This window comes from Acartia tonsa, chromosome 14 (genome assembly GCF_053477335.1).
Source record: "Acartia tonsa isolate MP-2025a chromosome 14, ASM5347733v1, whole genome shotgun sequence".
Taxonomy (NCBI): Eukaryota; Metazoa; Arthropoda; class Copepoda; order Calanoida; family Acartiidae; genus Acartia; species Acartia tonsa.
The window spans coordinates 17,466,504-17,486,348 of NC_137273.1; the positions used below are offsets into that span (position 1 = coordinate 17,466,504).

At 33.3% G+C, this 19,845-nt stretch overlaps 1 protein-coding gene across 2 annotated transcripts; it reads right to left on the reverse strand.

Annotated features, from left to right (window-relative positions):
* Nucleotides 1–28: 28 nt before the first annotated feature.
* Nucleotides 29–10,122, reverse strand: LOC145305912 (uncharacterized). 2 transcript variants are annotated; one of them, XM_080147782.1, is made up of 11 exons: nucleotides 10,027–10,122; nucleotides 9,831–9,889; nucleotides 9,313–9,350; nucleotides 7,623–7,651; nucleotides 6,099–6,155; nucleotides 4,473–4,536; nucleotides 3,676–3,744; nucleotides 2,379–2,424; nucleotides 1,577–1,611; nucleotides 1,040–1,080; nucleotides 29–636 (listed from the first exon to the last, which is right to left on the reverse strand). In XM_080147782.1, exons 1-11 carry the CDS (start codon nucleotides 10,098–10,100, stop codon nucleotides 582–584), a joined length of 567 nt encoding a protein of 188 aa, XP_080003908.1. In that variant the 5' UTR covers nucleotides 10,101–10,122; the 3' UTR covers nucleotides 29–581. The 2 variants fall into 2 exon arrangements, with proteins under 2 accessions (XP_080003908.1, XP_080003909.1); XM_080147783.1 differs by lacking the exon at nucleotides 6,099–6,155.
* Nucleotides 10,123–19,845: the final 9,723 nt, after the last annotated feature.

Sequence of the window (19,845 nt, forward strand, 5' to 3'; positions counted from 1 at the left end):
CGCCACAAAAGATAATAAAAAAATAATCCTCTGTTCAAAATTTATTTTTTAAAATTTGACAATGTTACAATATGTGTAATAAATGTAAAAAATAAAAGCAAAAATATAAATGTACATGGTACATTAGTTGAAAATAAAATAATGATAAACTTTAAATACAAAATATTAAGTTAACTTAAAGCTAAAATAGGTTTAATACGAAATATATAAGTTAAATAATAAGGAATGAATCTTATTTTAAACTTAAAACTACAGAATGAAAACTTAAGTGATAAAGAGTGGCTAGAAATGTAGATTTTAGTAGAAATTCAGTTTTTAAGCTTGCATAAAAAGTAGAAAAATGAAATGTATTCCATTAATATGATTGAAAGCTCTAGTTTTCAGAAACAAAGTTAACATTAATTCTTGTACTGTTTATCTCTTAAGATTTTAGGTAGCTGAAAAGTAGTACTTAACGGTATCACTTATTTTTCTGCAATTAATACAAAATAATAGATTTTTTCAATAAAATTAGCATTTAAAGCAACTCTTAAATAATTAATATAAATACATTATAATTTAATAATATCAGGATAATCATATCATACACATTTTGATGGCTCGGATTTCTCTACCATATAGTAACGGAATGGGCACCTGAAAAAAAAATATTTTAATTAAATGGAAAAAATGTTGACATACAAGTAAAAATGAAGTTTTATACTGATTTAGAAAACAAGGATGACAACACCCATAAGAAACAAAGCTAATTGATAATGATGTCCTCAGGGGGAAAAAAACACTACCAAAAGACCAATTAAAGAAATGAAGAAAAGGCATTACTGATAGACCAACGGACAAAGTAAAACGCCCTGTATATTTGGTGATCATTAATATGGAGAAATTTTCGCCAAAAACTAAAATCATCTAACGAGACATTTCAACGTACCTATACTTATACCGTTTATTGCGGACAAACTGATATTTGAACTATAGAGAATCTTCAGTACAAAAATTCAAATGTTGAAAATCCTATTGCTACAAACACAAACTATTTTACCTCGAGTGCTTTCCATGATTAACCATATGGACCAAGTTACCCTGAAATAAAATTAATTGTCAATAAAACAGAATCTGAAATGGTCATAAGATGCAAAAAAAAAAATTTCTTTGAAACACTAAACTTAATGAGGGTTGTTTTACTTTTTTATTCAAAGGCAACTTCTCTTGGGAGGGATAAGGTTCCCTCCTCTAAAATAGACATAAAACTTTCTAGGACCTATGAGAAGCTATATTTCTAAGCAGAACCCTAATGGTTTAGGTGTTAGCTAGATCCTTTGGTTCTAATCTACCGGATATTAATCAATCTTGAAACCACACTGTTAATTATAAGACTTTTGCCCGGTTCACAAATAACTTTTAAAGGTCGACTGATTTTTTTTCTATAGGTCAACCTAAACAAGTACAACCCACAAATACCTTTAAATAATCGGTCAACCTAAAGCTTCTATAGGTCCATCTTTGTATTTTGTGAACTGGGCTATTATTATTATTTGATGAAATCAATAATTATTGGTGAAATGATTTATTTTTTTACCTGGATGAAACCAAATTCCTCTGAGCAGATTCCATCTAAAAAATCACACTTTTATTTAAAAATTCAAAAACAAAGGATACAACATCCTTAAAAGCAAAGCTCTGAAATGGTAGGACAAGCAAACATTAACAGTTGTAGAGTATCAGAAAGTTGTTATATAATTCATATGCAAAGTTTAAAATCAATATGACAATTTTAACATGTCTAAAGTAACGAAGAAAGCTAACCGTAACGAACGAACGGACCTACCCTTATTATAGAAAAGCTAAGCAAAAACTTTACACCTACTTTTCAAAAATTACAATTAAATTATAGAAATAAATGAATAGGTAGCAAGTATGATTTTGACCAGTAGTTTCTAAGCTATTTGTTATGTTACACTAAACTTAAGGGCTAAATTAAATGAAGATGGAAATAAACGAATAAAATAATAACAAGGATGTCAACATCCAATAGTAGCAAAGGTCAAAAGAGGGATGAGCTATCGTTCCATTTGTTAGGCAAAAAATATTCATTACTTGCCATGGTAGGGATTATAAATAATATATTTCCTATAATAATTTAATTTATTGGCTAGTTATACTGTAATAGTCATTTAACGCATCATATTATAAATAGCCTTTTTGGGTATAAAAATCTACAATGATTAAAACCAGTTTTGTTAACCCCGAGATGCCAACAAAACTGGTATTAATATTATGATTTTACATTCTTATATAATCATAGAAAACTGGATATGATGCGATACATGATTTTTCAGTATGACCAAGAACCCGCCATGTTGGAAATAAACGTACATTACCTCCATAAACTCCACGTCCAAGGAAGCAGTTTCCTTCTCCATAACCCTACAGAATAAATTATTGAACAAAAGGGGAAGTTTTCCCTCAAAGCGCCCTGTTGAGCACAAATACGCCGGCCTTCCCTATTAAGAGTTAGGGCATCGCAAGTAAAAAAAACTACACCTCCCACTTATTTTCAATTTATTTTAAAACTATTTAAGGATCATAGTTCTCGACTGTCAATTTAAGGAAAAGCACAAATAAAGCCTTCAAAATATTAGTTTTTCATATTAAACAGAATTTTAACCCTTAACGGTCGGGGGGGGGGGGGGTTGAACGCCCCCCCCCCCCCCCCCATCCGTTTTTTTCTATCTCATTTTATGTGTGTGAAAGATAAAGAGCCCAAACTGCGTGACTTTTTAAGTTTGGGTATGACACATAACTGAGAGTTGAAATTTTTTGAATATCTCCATCCTGGCGGGCACAGGATGCCAGCAAACCTGGCAGGGTCATCCAGGTAAACAGCAAAAATATTTTTTTGACTTGAAAAAAGCATTTTATCTTACCAAAATACTAAAATATCCTCTAGCAGTACATCCTCATATTAAATACAGGTGTTCAAGTCAATTTCAGGTTCCAGGTATGATCCTCCAGGTCTCCAGAAATCTTTAAATGGTTCCTGTGGCCGCAATTTTTGACTTAGAGACTTAAAATTTTAAACTTAAGCTTTTCTTACATGTCTACATAACGTATTAAAATTTCATAATAAAATTTCAAATCCGCCCCCGTTTTCCCGCCGACTGCGGCTGCTGGAAGCTGCTAAGTACAGCTGCGGCCGCTGAAATTTATATTTTGATATTTGAAATATAAAATTTACATAAAGATTAACATTTTCTGCAAAAAAAATTTATTCTAGCTTCAAAAATAAAAAAATTACAGCCGTTTGAAATTTTTAAGTAAAAAAGGACCTAAAAACAAAGGTTGTTAAATAAAAGGGTGAAGGAAGCGAAAATTGACCTTGACTTACTTAAGGTCGGAAATTCATCATAACACAGGGGACTTACACAAAAAAAAATTAGCCCTCTAGCTCTAATAGGAACTGAGATAACATGGGGGGCGTTGATTGCCCCCCCCCCTCCTCCCCGACTGATTAAGGTGCGGCAAGGGGCCCGACTGTAAGGGGTTAAGATAAGTTTAAAGTGCAAAAGACACACAGAAGATCACCGATCCAGAGCATCCATATTTTTTTATTGGAATAATAAGCCTTTTTGTCACCACCCCCCCCCCCCCCCCAAAAAAAAAAAAGTTAAAAACTACCTTATTTAGATCACAGGGGATGGCTCTTGTTGGCTTTAGGCCTCCAGTGCAATACTTCCATCCAATATTCTACATTAAAAAATTGTTAATAGTTATTTATCGCATCGTATTATAAACGGCTTTCAGCGGATATAAAATGTACAATTATATGCACCGGCTAAAAAAACTGGTTTTAATCTTATGATTGTACATTTCTATATTCGTAGAAAGCGGGATATAATACGATGCTAGACATAGTTTTTTTCGTATGGATGAGAACCGGTTCCTACCCACAGGATTCGAATGAATACGAGTAAAAAAATTAGGGATTTATAAATAAAAGCGAAGCTCTTCTATAATTAGGGTCGGTCTGTCCGGAACGGTTAGCTCTTTTCGTTATTTTGGACTTTGCATGGTGATTCCTTTAACAATTAGGTACGATTTCGAAAGCTTAGCAACTTTATAATCATTATCAGAATGTCCATACGTCAATTTATAATTTGTTGATTTTTAACTTTTTGAACAATAATTTTTTTATGTGATATAATTATTCTATTCGTCTGATTTTTGTAATACTGATTCCTAGGACAACAAGGTACAATGTTATAAGCGAAGCATATCTATAATATTAATATAAAATGTTAGTATGTCCATAACAGTATCCTGTATTTGAGTAATTTTGCTACAAATTTACTTTGTTTACTGGTTAAAATATGATTTAAGGAAATACACAATTAAAAAAGATTTTAAAATTTCAACTTGTTTCTAATAGTGCAGGCCAATAAAAATGTAAATAAGTAAAAAGTAATTAAGATTACCTCGTTTTTAGTATTTGAAAAAACAGAAAAAGTGTGCTTTGACTTCACTTTAAATCCATCTCCCCTAAAAAAAACTTAGATGATTTTAAATGTCTCTTAAACGGCTGCCTTGGCGGCCACTAAACACCAGCAGTGAAATCATAAATCCATCTATAATACAAAATAGCATGATGTCTGTCCGTCCGTCTGTCCCTTAAGATCTCAGTAACCACTGAACCGATTGGATTCTACTCTTCAGGGAATATACCTAATGTCCCTGTGGTGATTTTAGGCTATTTTCTTGGGGGTTGGGACCCCCCAAATACAAAATATCCCCCCACCATTTTTAGTAGCGAAGCTACTCTATAATTCACAATGTCCGTCCGTCCGTCTGTCCGTCTGTCCGTCTGTCCGTCCGTCCGTAATTAATGAATTGGGGGAAACGTGATTTTCTCGGCTCCTATAAAAGATAGAGAGCTTAAATTTTTTGACAACATTCCCATCATTAAGGAGCAAAATTAACTATAAAACATCAACGGCGATCGGACTGCTTTTTAGCAGGTTTTAGGCTATTTTTTATATTTTCCAAATTTTCCCCATATGTTTGGTGTTTATGGTCCGATTTTCAAAAAATTTTCAGTTGAAGATATCAAAATTAAATTTCCCGTCATTTGAAGAAAACAACAATGACGGTCAGACTGCCTTTTTGCAGGTTTTTGGCTATTTTAATATTTTTCACATTTTCCCCATATCTTTGGTGTTTATGGTCCGATTTTCAAAATTTTTTCAGTTAAAGATATCAAAATTAAGTTTCCTGTCGTTTGAAGAAAACAACAATGACAGTCAGACTGCCTTTTTGCAGGTTTTGGGCTATTTTTCATATTTTTCACATTTTTACCCATATCTTTGGTGTTTATGGTCCGATTTTCAAAATTTTTTCTGTTAAAGATATCAAAATTAAGTTTCCTGGCGTTTTAAGAAAAGAAACAATGGCGGCCAAACTGACTTTTAGCAGGTTTTTGGCTATTTTTATATGTTTGACATATTTCCCCATATCTTTGGTATTTTTGGTCTAATTTTAAAACTTTTTTGCATTAACAGTTTCAACATATTTTTTCCATTGTTATGTGCATCTAGTATGTAATTTACTTTAACCGTCTTCATCATACAAAATAAAACAAGGTTTCGTGTTTATTTTCTCCAACAAATCTATTCTTGATTTTAATAAATACACTTTAAATCTACTTCTACGTATTCCCATCCACAATTTTTGTTTTTCGCTACTTATGGATGTTGTCATCCTTGTTTTATTTTAAAATAAATGGCAGCACCAGAAATACTTATTTAAAATTACCTCTTGGGGCAAAGCCCCTAGAGGCTAGGAGCGAAGCAGCTAGTAACCTGTAAATCATTTGGATGCTCTAAAATGTCTTATTTTTGCATCATGTACCAAAACAACCCGTGGGTACTAATTCCCCAAAAAATAAACCCAGCCCCAGAAAAAAAAACTAAAAGCTTAAACATCCTTGCCTCATTGAAAAATTTTAAGCCGCGAAATGACAGTTAAGTTACAGCTTTTTTAGTAGCTTTTTGGCAGCTAGCTGCTACCTACATATATGCCTTCAAATTGTGGATGTAAAAAATAACCTTGCATATTTTTCTCTAACAAGTTTTGCCTCAGACCCAGGGACAGGGACAAAAAGTCTAAAAAACAAATAGTTGAACAGAGTTGGTTTCTTAAAAAAACGAATCAAAGAATCGGCCTTAGTGTCGCTGCACAATCAAAAAATTCTTCATCTTTCAATTTAATGAATTTTTTAAAACTTAAATTTAAAACTCTTAAATTGTTACCAAACACATTTTTTATTTTGCGATTATTCTCTAATTAGCCGAATCTTCAATTTTCTTTATTAAGAATCCACCTCTGGACTGACAGAGATTTAAGTAACACGTTCGTTGTTAGAGGATAAGTTAAAATTAATCCAATCAAATACTATATAATCCCTAATATAACCCGTTTTTTCTGATTATAACAAAATATCCAAATTTGAACGAACCTGTACTAAAACCTTTATCTGCCCTGTTTAGCTGTCCATAGTGCCCTAGCAAAATGGGGACAGATGTCACAGTTTTTGGCCTACCTATTCTATTGACGATACCCTATACCCCATCCCGTTTTTACCCCTTCCCTTTCTCTTTCGTCAATAGAATAGGTAGGCCAAAAGCTGTGACATCAATCCCCATTTTCCTAGGGCAATAAACACAGCCACCTGCTCTGTTCTACTATTTGTTTTTTAATCTTCTTCCTATTCTAGTTTTAATCTGTTTTTATTTGGAGAGGTGATTATTGTAGAGATCTTGCAAACAAAATTTTGGGTACACTAACAAACACTCAACAAAGTAAAATAATACTAGTGAAAACCAGGGTTCTTAAGGGAAAAGACAAATACAATAAACAAACTTAACCCTTTTGAGGATTAAAATTGTTGGTAAAATTTAGGCATTGCTAGTTTCCAACCCAATCAAGATTTATTAAAAGGGTCCTATAACAAACTTCGGAGTGGACACCTAACCTAACCTAATTTAGACCATCTTATAGGTTTTTAATATGTCTAACCCCTGCGAGGGGCTTATTTGTACATTTATATCTTAACCTAGCCTAATCTGTATAGAAATACTACACTCCTGCGTTTGTCCACTCGACGTTTGCGCCTCCTGCGTTTGTCCTGGAACCAAACGCATATGAGAACGTTTGTAAAAAGAGACTCGACAAAGTGGCTGAAAAAATGAGCCGTGTGACGTCAATAGATCCATCTCTTTTTAAGGGGTTTCCTTTCCCACTTTTCCTCTCAACTCTCCCTATTATGACGTCACACGGCCAATTTTTTCAGCCACTTTGTCGAGTGTCGTGTAAAACTATGTGAACTTGGATTACAAGATCTTTACAATTTTCATATCTCCCTTGTATAATAAACACAATTTTTGTTCTAAAAAAACTATGATCAAAGGGATGGGATAATGGATGCAAAATTACTTTATGGCTCTCTTCAACTGAGTTGTGTTTAAGAACTAATGCAACCTTTCTTATTTTCTCAAGAAAAAAATAAGCTTTGACTCCAATGATAGATTAATTGTCCATTGTCATATCCCTAAATCCTGAAAAAATCTTACCGACTGACACCCTCACACACATCTCCTCCCTGAAAATAATAGTTATTTCTCGCATCGTATTATAAACAGCTTTCCGCGGATATAGAATGTACAATTATCAGATTAAAACCAGTTTTTTTAGCCCCCAGGTGCCGAAAGCACGGGCTAAAAAAACTGGTTTTAATCTTATGATTGTACATTTTTAAATTCGTAGAAAGCTGGATATATCACGATGCTAGACAGTTTTTTCGTATGGATGAGAACCGGTTCTAATTCACCGAATTCGAATGAATACGAGAAAAACAATTTTAACAACATCCATAAATAGCATAGCACAAAAAAAAACATAAATTGAAAACGGAAAAAGTAATATGTTATAGTTCAGTGGCCGTTAAAACAGAGTATGAAAAGTATTAGAAAACCATGAAACATTTATAAAAGATATTTTGTAGAATGACCGACAGACTGACGGACCAAGTAAGTTGTAGTTGTATCTTCGCCATAACTTTACTGACGGACGAACAGACAAATTGCATTGCAAAGTAGCTTCGGTATTAAAAAAAACATTAAAATCGAAACACAAAAATATGAAAACACTGTCCAAAAATAAGAAAAAAAACACCCAAGGTTTTAAATTTATGGTACGTGAAGAAGGTCGCTCAAAAAATTCTGACGTCATAAAAATGAGGGATGAGGAGAGGAGGAGTAGGAAAAAAACCCTGATAATCCCTCATTTTTAATGACGTTACAATGCTGATTTTTTGAGCGACATTCTTCACGTACAATTTATGGCAAACTACTTCTAGTCTAGGAGAATATTTACAAGAAATCTGCAAAATAAACTCGTCCCCACAGTTTTATGAACGATCAGACTAGCGGACAATGCACTCATATGGAGTATTGTTTAAATATTGCAAGACATCGAAACTACTACGCCATGGTTCAAAATTTCCTTAAATCAGAATAGGTATTTATCGCATAATATTATAAACAGCTTTCCGCGGGTATAAAAATATACATTGGTTTTAATCTTATGATTGAATATTTTTAGTACAAAACTGGATATAATGCGGTACTATACATAATTTTTCAGTCTAAATACCGGTTCTAATCCACCGGAAATTAACCGGTTTCAAAGCGATACTGGAATAAAAATTATTCAATGTAATATTTAAAGAAACTCTCAAACGATTAGAATTAGAAGGGTTAAATAAAGCGAAATATATTTTCTACCATGAAGTTTGTTCTTGTTGTGTGTGTAGTATAGCTCTAGCCGCGCGTTTTTTGCGACTATTTAAAGAAAGTTAGGACTATACAGACTTAGTAAAGGAAGTGTTAAACTTTGTAGAACACGGTTTGCGTGATAAACATTTTCACGTTTCACAAAAGGCATTTGAACTTAATTTAGTGAATTGCATATTTTTTCCTGGTTAATTGGTTAAACTATATATATGGCATATATTTGAAAGAATTTAAATTTTCTACCACGTAGTTATTAAAATATCAAGACTTGAAAATCGTCTTTTTAAATTGCATATATCACAAAAAGACGATTTTCAAGTCTTGATATTTTCAAAACTACGTGGTAGAAAATTTAAATTCTTTCAAATATATGCCATATAAATATATACTATAGTTTAACCCAATAACTAGCAAAAAATATGCGGTTCTAAATTAAGTTCAAATGCATTTCGTGAAACTACCACTTTACCTTTCTGACTGTACCAATATACTCTCTGCCATTAGCATCTACAAAACATTGAATTTGAACACAAGAATTGAATTAGAATTTGTAGAGGTAATTGCCCCACAGGGTTACAGCCCCATGTGGGAGTTAGAAAAAGCTTTGGCACTTTCAAATAAAGTTCATTGTTGAGCACTGCTAAATTTTTGGGGAAAAATTGAAATAAGGGGGGAATTGTTTTGTTTAATGTAAGGTTTTTAATACTATAGGCCCCTCAGCGATAAAGCCCCCAATAAAAATACCCTTTTATTTTCCATTTAGATTTTTATCAGGCGTTTTAAATTAAGGAGCGTTTTCGGTGCTCAAGAATTGAAGCTTTTTATAAGGAATGTAAAAATGACGTATACTTCGCTACCATTGGTCAATTAAAATGTATACTGGTCAGTTATTGGTAATTTAGTCTGTGTATAGGCCTATCATTGGTGAATTGTATTGTATGGCGTCATTTGTACTGTATGACGTCATAATGTAAAAGCTAGACTAACCTATAAAATGACAGATGTGTTTTCTTTCCATTGTCACCACTTGGCTCTCTAGCGCGTTTCTAAATAAAATTAAAGGCGTTATCCTCTTAGAAATTTTTTTTAATTGAGTACTACGTGGCTAAGATTGGCTGCGGCTTATGAGGCTTCTGAAAGGCTTTTGGACCCTGATTTTTTATTATGATTATTATTTTCTTACTTGTGATCAACCCAGTCAAAGGCTGTGACGACATTCACCAACAGTAGAACCATTCCAGATTTTGTCAACATCATTTTTAAATCTGAAAACAAATTATATATTTTTTAGTGATTTTACTGCAAAAAGGAATAAAATTAAATTATAAAACATACATAAGTATTTCAGATTGTTTCAGCTTCGATATAACGCAAAAAAGTTTTAAAATTTGTTATACTCTGCTTATGGGAATTATAGTCCTTGTCAAAAATAAGGATGACAACATCCATAAAAGAAAAGCTCTGAAACGGTAGGACAAAAGGGCATTAACATTTGTATAGTGTCAGAACTGAATAATCAGAATATAAATGTATAAGAGTCGAAGCAAAATTGTAAGTAAATTTGTTGAAAATTGCTTGATACAGATCATTGTACCAAAAATTAGATCAATCATATAAATAGATCATATAAAATTTGCTGTTAAAAAAGTTAAAAAATCAAAATGTTGAAAATGAACGTACAGAGTTGCTACGCTTTCTAAATTGTACCTAACTACTATAAGGATCACAATGCAAAATTCGAAATCGATAGGACAATTCTAACGTGCCTAAATTAACCCATTAGTGACGAACCGGCTTTTAACGCCCGGTTCCAGAAAATGCCGAAAAAAAACGGTTTTCAGTTTCAGGATTGCATCATGCTCGCATGAGCCTACCCTTTACTGCGCTGTTTTTCAATTCCCCCCAGAGAGAAGCGTTTCTATCTATTCGGTCGGCCACAATCTTTCATCGAAAATGGGTGAACCAAGAAAAACAAGGTGATTTAAAATACCCCTTCTAACTTTTTTGTTTATGAAGTAAAGTTAGTGATTTTTTTCGTGAAATTTAAAGTTTATTGGCAACTACATTCATTTGTGAAATCGTTTTATTCAAATTATTATTTTTTTATATGATTTTTTTATCGTTTAATTATGTTCTATATAACTCCGGTTCGGCGTGAGTAAAAATACCCGCTAGTTTTATTGCCCTGCTCGGCGCGAGTAAAGATACCCGGTTTTAACTTTTCAACCATTAGATATATTAGATATTTTTTATCATTTATTATTCTCTTCAAATGTAAAAATTTCTTTATTTCCCAATGATAAATATAATTGATAGATAGATAAATAAAAGGATCGATAGATAGATAGATAGACTGATATATAGGGATAAGACAATGGCCGATAAATTTATGTAGATTCCCAATGATAATCAACAATTGTTAGATAGATAAATAAAAGGATGGATGGACAGATAGATAGATATATCTTGGTTTAGACTTTATTACATAAATATTTAAGGGGTGGGGGGGGGGGGGGGGATATGCAAATTTGATGGTTTTGGGCCATTTTTGTTATCTTGATATTACTGTATTATTCTATTCTTTTGTTTGTAATATTTTTTAAATACTTTAGGCCAAAGATATGTGATAAGTCTTTTCTAGTCCTTCCTTATCAATAAAAATGATATTTTTTTATATATTTGTCAATTACTGATACTACTAGAATAGTTGCTACTCTATAATTCACTTTGGACGTTCAAAAATTACATTATCAATATCCCTCCCATTATTATCAATACAAATATTAGCAAAAGTTTTAAAACTTCCTCGAAATATCCAGATAGGCTGCTAATATAGCCCTCAGATATTTAGGCTGCTAATATAGCCCTCAGATATTTAGGCTGCTAATATAGCCCTCAGATATTTAGGCTGCTAATATAGCCCTCAGATATTTAGGCTGCTAATATAGCCCTCAGATATTTAGGCTGCTAATATAGCCCTCAGATATTTAGGCTGCTAATATAGCCCTCAGATATTTAGGCTGCTAATATAGCCCTCAGATATTTAGGCTGCTAATATAGCCCTCAGATATTTAGGCTGCTAGTATAGCCCTCAGATATTTAGGCTGCTAATATAGCCCTCAGATATTTAGGCTGCTAATATAGCCCTCAGATATTTAGGCTGCTAATATAGCCCTCAGATATTTAGGCTGCTAATATAGCCCTCAGATATTTAGGCTGCTAATATAGCCCTCAGATATTTAGGCTGCTAATATAGCCCTCAGATATTTAGGCTGCTAATATAGCCCTCAGATATTTAGGCTGCTAATATAGCCCTCAGATATTTAGGCTGCTAATATAGCCCTCAGATATTTAGGCTGCTAATATAGCCCTCAGATATTTAGGCTGCTAATATAGCCCTCAGATATTTAGGCTGCTAATATAGCCCTCAGATATTTAGGCTGCTAATATAGCCCTCAGATATTTAGGCTGCTAATATAGCCCTCAGATATTTAGGCTGCTAATATAGCCCTCAGATATTTAGGCTGCTAATATAGCCCTCAGATATTTGGGTAAGGGGAGGGGATTGGGTAAAGTCATAAAGGGGTGTATCGTTAGCCAGCTTAGAGAAACATTTTATGCAAGAATCTTTCACAATATGCATGTATTCTATATCCAATGCAGTGAATTACTTGGAAACCTATGCTATGACAATGAGTAATATCTTGTAGATTTTTTTTATATCTAGAAATAACCAATTTTATCTCAATAAGATATTTTTTATTATTTCTTTTTAACCCAAACCCACAAGCATGATGACTCATGTCAAAAGATTTATGTTTTGGAACAAGGGAAATCAAATGCTAAGGTTCCCAGCAATAAAAATAATACCATAAACAAGGACAATCACTTGCAACAAGGATGACAACATACATAAAAGTGAAGCTCTGAAATCAAACGGTAAAACAAACGAACATTAACCCTTGTAGAGTGTCAAAACTTTATAAGTAGAATTCTAATTTGAAAGTTTAAAAAATTATTCTGTTCAAAGACATACTTACATTTTAGATACTTTACTTAAAATATTGTGCCTTGTTGTTCAAGAAATCATTGTTTCAAAAATCAGATGGAAGGATAGTTAGATATATCGTACAAAAGTGTGCGATTTCTCTTGAGAGGGTAGTGGTAGTATAGTTACTTAAAAACCTCCCCAGGACCTATGAGAAGCTACCCTGTAAAGGAAAACCATATCAGTTCAGCAGTTAGCGGGATCCTTTGGTACAAACATACAAACACATCCTGTTACTTTATTAAAAGGATTGCCAGATCCCCGTATCCCAGCAAAGAAGATGATACGTTGCTACTGACCCAAACTATTGCCAGATCCCTGTATCCTTGCAGAGAAGGTGATACGTTGCTACTGACCCAAACTATTGCCAGATCCCTGTATCCCTGCAGAAAGGATGATACGTTGCTCCTGACCCAAACTATTGCCAGATCCCTGTATCCCTGAGAGAAGATGATACGTTGCTACTGACCCAAACTATTGCCAGATCCCTGTATCCCTGAGAGAAGATGATACGTTGCTACTAACCCAAACTATTGCCAGATCCCTGTATCCCTGCAGAAAAGATGGTACGTTGCTACTGACCCAAACTATTGCCAGATCCCTGTATCTCTGAGAGAAGATGATACGTTGCTACTAACCCAAACTATTGCCAGATCCCTGTATCCCTGAGAGAAGATAATACGTTGCTCCTGACCCAAACTATTGCCAGATCCCTGTATCCCTGAAGAGAAGATGATACGTTGCTACTGACCCAAACTATTGCCAGATCCCAGTATCCCTGAGAGAAGATGATACGTTGCTAATGACCAAAACTTGTAAAAGTAGAATGGGCAATCATGATAGCAACACAATATTAGCAGAGAGAGAGAGAGGGGACAATAAGCTGTTTATTACACTAGTCCCCAAAGTTTTATAATAACACTTTCCTATTCGTTGGCTTAACAACTTTAGTAATTAGATTAGTTGATTAATTAAGTTGAGTGTTTCAACGTTTCAACCAATAATTTTAATCTACAGAAGATGTAATTTTGTGCATCATCATTGGGGATGTATATTGATTTATTGGCCATTGTCTTATCCCTTCAGATCCCTGCAATATTAGTAACAAATATTGTACTCCTTATCTATGTCTTTGTTTAGTCAGGGATCTCAGGGGATAAGATAATTGATCTACACAAGGAATGAAAAAATATTTATTTCTCGTATCGTATTATAAACGGCTTTCCGCGGATATAAAATGTCCAATTATAAGATTGCCCGTGCCTTCGGTATCTCTGGGCTAAAAAAACTGGTTTTAATCCTATGATTGTACATTTTTATATTCGTAGAAAGCTGGATATAATACACTGCATGCTAGACATAGTTTTTTCGTATGCATGAGAACCAGTTCCTATCCACCGGATTCGAATGAATGAATACGAGAAAGAATTTATAAAACTTTGGGGACCAATATGATTTAAAGTTCAATGTCCCCTCCCTCCCTGTTGTTAATTATTCTGCAGCAATAACAAAAGTAGCGAATCTACCTTAAAATTATTGTATGTCCGTCCGTCATTAGTTTGTCAAAATTACGTATAATAAAACTTGGATCTCGAAAATTAAATAGCTTACATTGACAAGACGTTTTCATCAAAAATGTTAGCTTGTTTTTTTCTGTGTTACTTCAAGAAATTACGTCCCCTTTAGGCCTCTAGGGGTACTTTAGGTGACGAATTAAATTTGTCCCACCCCCCCCTCTTAGTTTTAGTGTCAAAAAGAAAAAGTAAAATCCCCTATTAATTAATTTTTTTTGAGGGGTGGGGGTATAACCCGAAAATAGGTATAAACCTTCCCGGGACCTATGAAAAGCTACCCTGTAAAGGAGAAACATATTGGTTCAGCTGTTAGCGAGATTCTTTGGTACACACACACACACACAGACAGCCTGTTAATTTATTTATAAGGCTAATCCAGGTCTAGATTTAGTTTAAATATCATATTTTTGTAATTTTATTTCAGAAAACGTTTTGTTTCATTCTTGTTTAAACCAAGAAAAAGTCAAAATCAAGTTTGACGCAACTACGTACGCTGAAATATGTGGAATTTAAAACATGACAATTATCATGTTTTGGTTTTTACGCCATACAAGCGCAGAAGGGGGCAATGGACTGCTTATACACAGTGCGTTCAAAGGTGCTTTGACTTTTGAGTCAGAACCTAAATTGGGACATAGTGCATTGCATTACCCTAGGTTAGGTAACTTCATTTCACTTTTCAAAAAAATCTAAAATGCAGCCGTTTTTGAGAAAATTAGAATTGAAATTTTTTAGTTCAATTTTCATCCCCTAGGAGTTACCGCATAATCATGACAAGAAAAGCAAAGATTATTGATTTAAAATTTTGAACAATTTTGAACACAAAAGTCAAAGCACCTTCGAACGCACTGTGAATAGACTGTACCAAAAAGTATTTGATTGGTTGGATTAACCTAGCAGTACTCAAACTTTTCAACCAATAATGTTATTCTAAAGAATGGGTATTTTTTTTGTCATCATTTATGATGTACATCAATTAATTGTTCATTGTCTTATCCCCTAAAATCCCTGACAACAACAACGCACTTTGTTTTGACTTTTAAAGCCATATACATATGTACATACTTTCTAAATAAGCAACCTTAAATTTTTCTTTAAAAAGGAAATCTGTAATACAAAGTAGAACGATGTATGTCTGTCTGTTTGTTTGTACCGAAGGATCTCGCTAATCGCAGAACCGATACGGTTCTCCTTAACAGGGTAGGTCCCGGGAATGTTTATAACTATTTTTAAGGAGAGTACCACCACCCTCCAAAGAGAAATCTTTTTTTATTCTTAGAGACTTTAACGCAACATAGAAAAAATCTGACAAAATCTGTTAATATGTATACTATCGTTTAAAATACAAAAAAAACATTTAAAGTGCCACTATCTTGGGGCGTTGATATGACCTCTTGGGGCAAAGCCCCTAGAGGCTAGGAGTGAAGCCGCTAATTTTGACAAAAATTAATAAAATCAAAAAGAAAATTGCATGATTAGATTATATCATAATGTTTTGCTAAAACGCACATTTCTCCATTGCAAATTATAATAGCAACATTTAAGTAAGCATTAATTTTGCAGAAGTAAACCTTGATCATAAAACCTTTTCTTAATAAATATTACTCATTTGATAGATGATTGATAGAATTCTTGGCATTCAGTAGACGATCATGCTTATTCGAGAAAACGTACGTTCATCCGTCTGTAACAGAGAGCTGTTTCAGCGCTAATTTAGGCATGTTAGAATTGTCCTGTCGATTTCAAACTTGGCAATATGATTCTTGTAATAGCTATGTTCGATATAAACTCTATAATCGTTGCAAGAAAGTAGGTTCATTTAAGACCGGCTGATTTTTAACTTTTTTACAATTTGATAATTGATAAATTTATCCTATTGATCAGATTACTGGAACAATGATTCCTAGGATAACAAGGTACAAATTTTGTAACGAAACATTTAATCTAAATTATTATCTTAACTTATTTTTTTCTTATCAAGTTCTTTAATGTTCGTTTGTTCTACAGTCTATTTTTAGAACTTCGCTTTTATGGATGTTGTCATCCTTGTTTTTTTGTTGTTGTTAGTAAAACTGTCTTTCACTGAGCACTACGAATCTGAAACTAACCTTTTGTTTTCCATATCTCACAAGTGAACGTTACTTTTGATAATCAGAGATAGGGGACAATGGAATGTTAATTACACTAGTCCCCAAAGTTTTATAATAACGTTTTCTTATTCGTTTGCGTTACAACTTTGTGGACTTTGAGTTTTGATCAGTTGATTCACTTAGTTGAATGTTCGGACGTTTCTACCACTAATTTTTATCTACAGAAAGGTTATTTTTTGTGTAATATCATTGGGGATGTACATCAATTTATCGGCCATTGTCTTATCCCTTTAGATCCCTGTTTGATAACACTGGTTTAAAACAAGTATGATAACAAACCTAAGAGCGAAGCTCGTCAACTCGGCAAGTAAAATCAATGATCATGAACAAATGCAGTTTTTGTACTTTGAAAAAAAATGTATTAATATTTAAATTTGTGATTAAAAATTTAAATATATTATGTGTAAACTAGCGGCTGCGCCCCTTGCATCTAGTTTAAAACAAGGATGATAACATACTTTTAACTTAAGAGCGAAGCCCAACAAGTCGGTCAATAATACAAATGTTAAAGAAAAAGAATTGTATGTAAATCTATAATACAAAGTAGAACGATGTTTGTTTGTTGTTTGTTTGTCTGTCTGTTTGTTTGTAGCGAAGGATCTCGCTAACCGCTGAACCGATCGGGTTCTCCTTTACAGGGTAGCTTCTCATAGGTCCCGGAAAGGTTTATAACTATTTTCTTGGGGGTGGGACATCCCTAACCCCCCCAAAAAATGAAAAATCCCCCCCAACAATTTTTTTTTATTTTCTTTAAAATCTAAAATACGAAAAATTGGTTTGATCAAACCTCTTGGGGCAAAGCCCCTAGAGGCTAGGGGCGAAGCCGCTAGTATCTAAATAAAATAACATAGGTATAACAAACTATCAAAAAAATTAACACTTTAAACCATAAATATGAAAAGGTTCTCTTAAAAGAGTTACTACGATAACAAAGTTATACCTAACTGTTATAGGAATCTTAAAGCTGAGTATAAACATGCTTAAGCTAACGATTAGACGGACAGACCGGGACCCAAAACGTATAAGAGCTTCGCGTTTAATCCTTATAATAAAGTAACAGGATGTTTATGTGTTTGTATGTTTGTACCGAAGGATCTCGCTTACCGCTGAACCGATCGGGTTCTCCTTAACAGGGTAGATTCGCATATGTCCCGGGAAGGTTTATAACTATTTTGGGGGAGGGTACCACCACCCTCCCTAGAGAAATTAAACTTTTTTTAAATTTATCGATTTTTAGAAAGAGAGTTCAACGAAAAATAAACGTCAAAAGCCATATTTTAAATATAAAAAAAAACATTTAAAGTGCCACTAGAGGCCTCTAGGGGCGTAACCGCTAGTAATGATAAAAGTAGATAAACCAAAATGAGCCATTTTTAACAAAAGTGGGTGGACAGAGTGGCTATTCAATTTAATCATGTAATGATTGGGTGATAATCTATGATACAAAGTAGAACGATGTTTGTTTGTCTGTCTGTTTGTTTGTAGCGAAGGATCTCGCTAACCGCTGAACCGATCGGGTTCTCCTTTACAGGGTAGCTTCTCATAGGTCCCGGAAAGGTTTATAACTATTTTCTTGGGGGGTGGGACACCCCTAACCCCCCCCCCAAAAAATGAAAAATACCACCCCCCCCAAAACCCCCCCCCAAATTTTTTTTTCTTTAAATCTAAAAAACAAAAAATTAGTTTGATCAAATCCTTTGGGGAAAAGCCCCTAGAGGCTAGGGGCGAAGCCGCTAGTTAACATATAAAGAATAATCCTTTCCATAGCCAGTAAAAAAAGCAAAAATGCGACAATCCAATCTTCTTCCACTTCTACTAACATTAAATATACTGACCCCAAAGTTTTCATTGTTTAAAAACTTTGGGGGTCTAGGTTGATTCATTATTTGTCAGTACAAAGTATACATTTTTCAAGCAATAAATTTGTTGTACATAACTGGTTATTTTAGTAAAGTTTAATTGAGATAATATCCATCGTCTTATCACTTAGGATCCCTAAATTCTGGTGACTGCAACGAAAATTAATATCATCAATCCGAAATAAAAAAAAAATAAGAATTAAGTTACAGGATTTCAAAGTTTCACTTCTGTTTTAAAAGACAATTTATTTGTCATTGTTGCCAGTTTAAAGGTTGATTCACAACTAACTATATTCTACTAAAACTATATTTACGTTTCAATTTTGTTTGCTTAGTGGGTTTATATAAAACAGCTAAACAAAACTTCACTTAAAGATACTTTGAAAAAAAAAAATAAATAAAATAAAAAGAGCAAATATTTTTAAACAAGTATTAATAGAAGGGCGTACTTAAAGAAATATTTAATCTCTTTTATTTCAAATATAACTTTTGTTATTGCAAGTTAAAGCTTTTTTCTAAAGGTACAAGTTGCTTACTTTCAGCCTAAATCACTGGTGGTTTTGGTTGGACACCTAATAATGCACGATCATACACACAAGCAGTATACATTAGAATGATCACTATGGACTACTAGAATAACCATACCATTTTTTTTTCATTTTATAGCAATAACATGTCAATAAAAAGACATTTTAAATTTTACAATATTTTTTTTGTGAAATGGGAAAGTACAACGGGATGGGGTTTGTTACCGTTTGCGCACAAAAATCTCAATAAATTCTAAAGAAAGCTTAAGGATGACAATATCCATAAAAGCAAAGCTCTAAAATTAGATGGATGAAGAAAAAAAACGAACAATGACTCAATGGAATCATCAAGTAAATTTTAAAATCGATAGGACAAATCTAACCGAAACCGTTACAGACGGACGGACCGATCCTAATTATAAAAAAGCTTTGCTTTTAAAAAGGGAAATTGATCGCTTCTCTAAAAAATCTGAAAATAGAAATGACGCAAATATGTACAAAATTTCTGATCAATATTCGTGTTTTTTTTTTTAAAATACAACATATAATAATAGCTATTAAAACAATTTTCAAGTATAACTTTTATCTTATTAGGATAGCAATTAAATAAGAAAAATATTTTTACTATATGCAATGCAATTCATGATCAAACACCTAATTGAAAAAAATGCAAGATATAGCTTTTATTTTAAGATAGGCTAGGGGCAACGCCCCCTAGAAGCCTCTAGGTATTCTTAAGGTGGGAGGAAGATAAGTCAACCGCCCTTCTACTTTTTAATTTATGTTTTAATAAGAAATATTTTTTTAAAAACTTGGGGGGGATTTTAAATTGGCGCATTTGTAT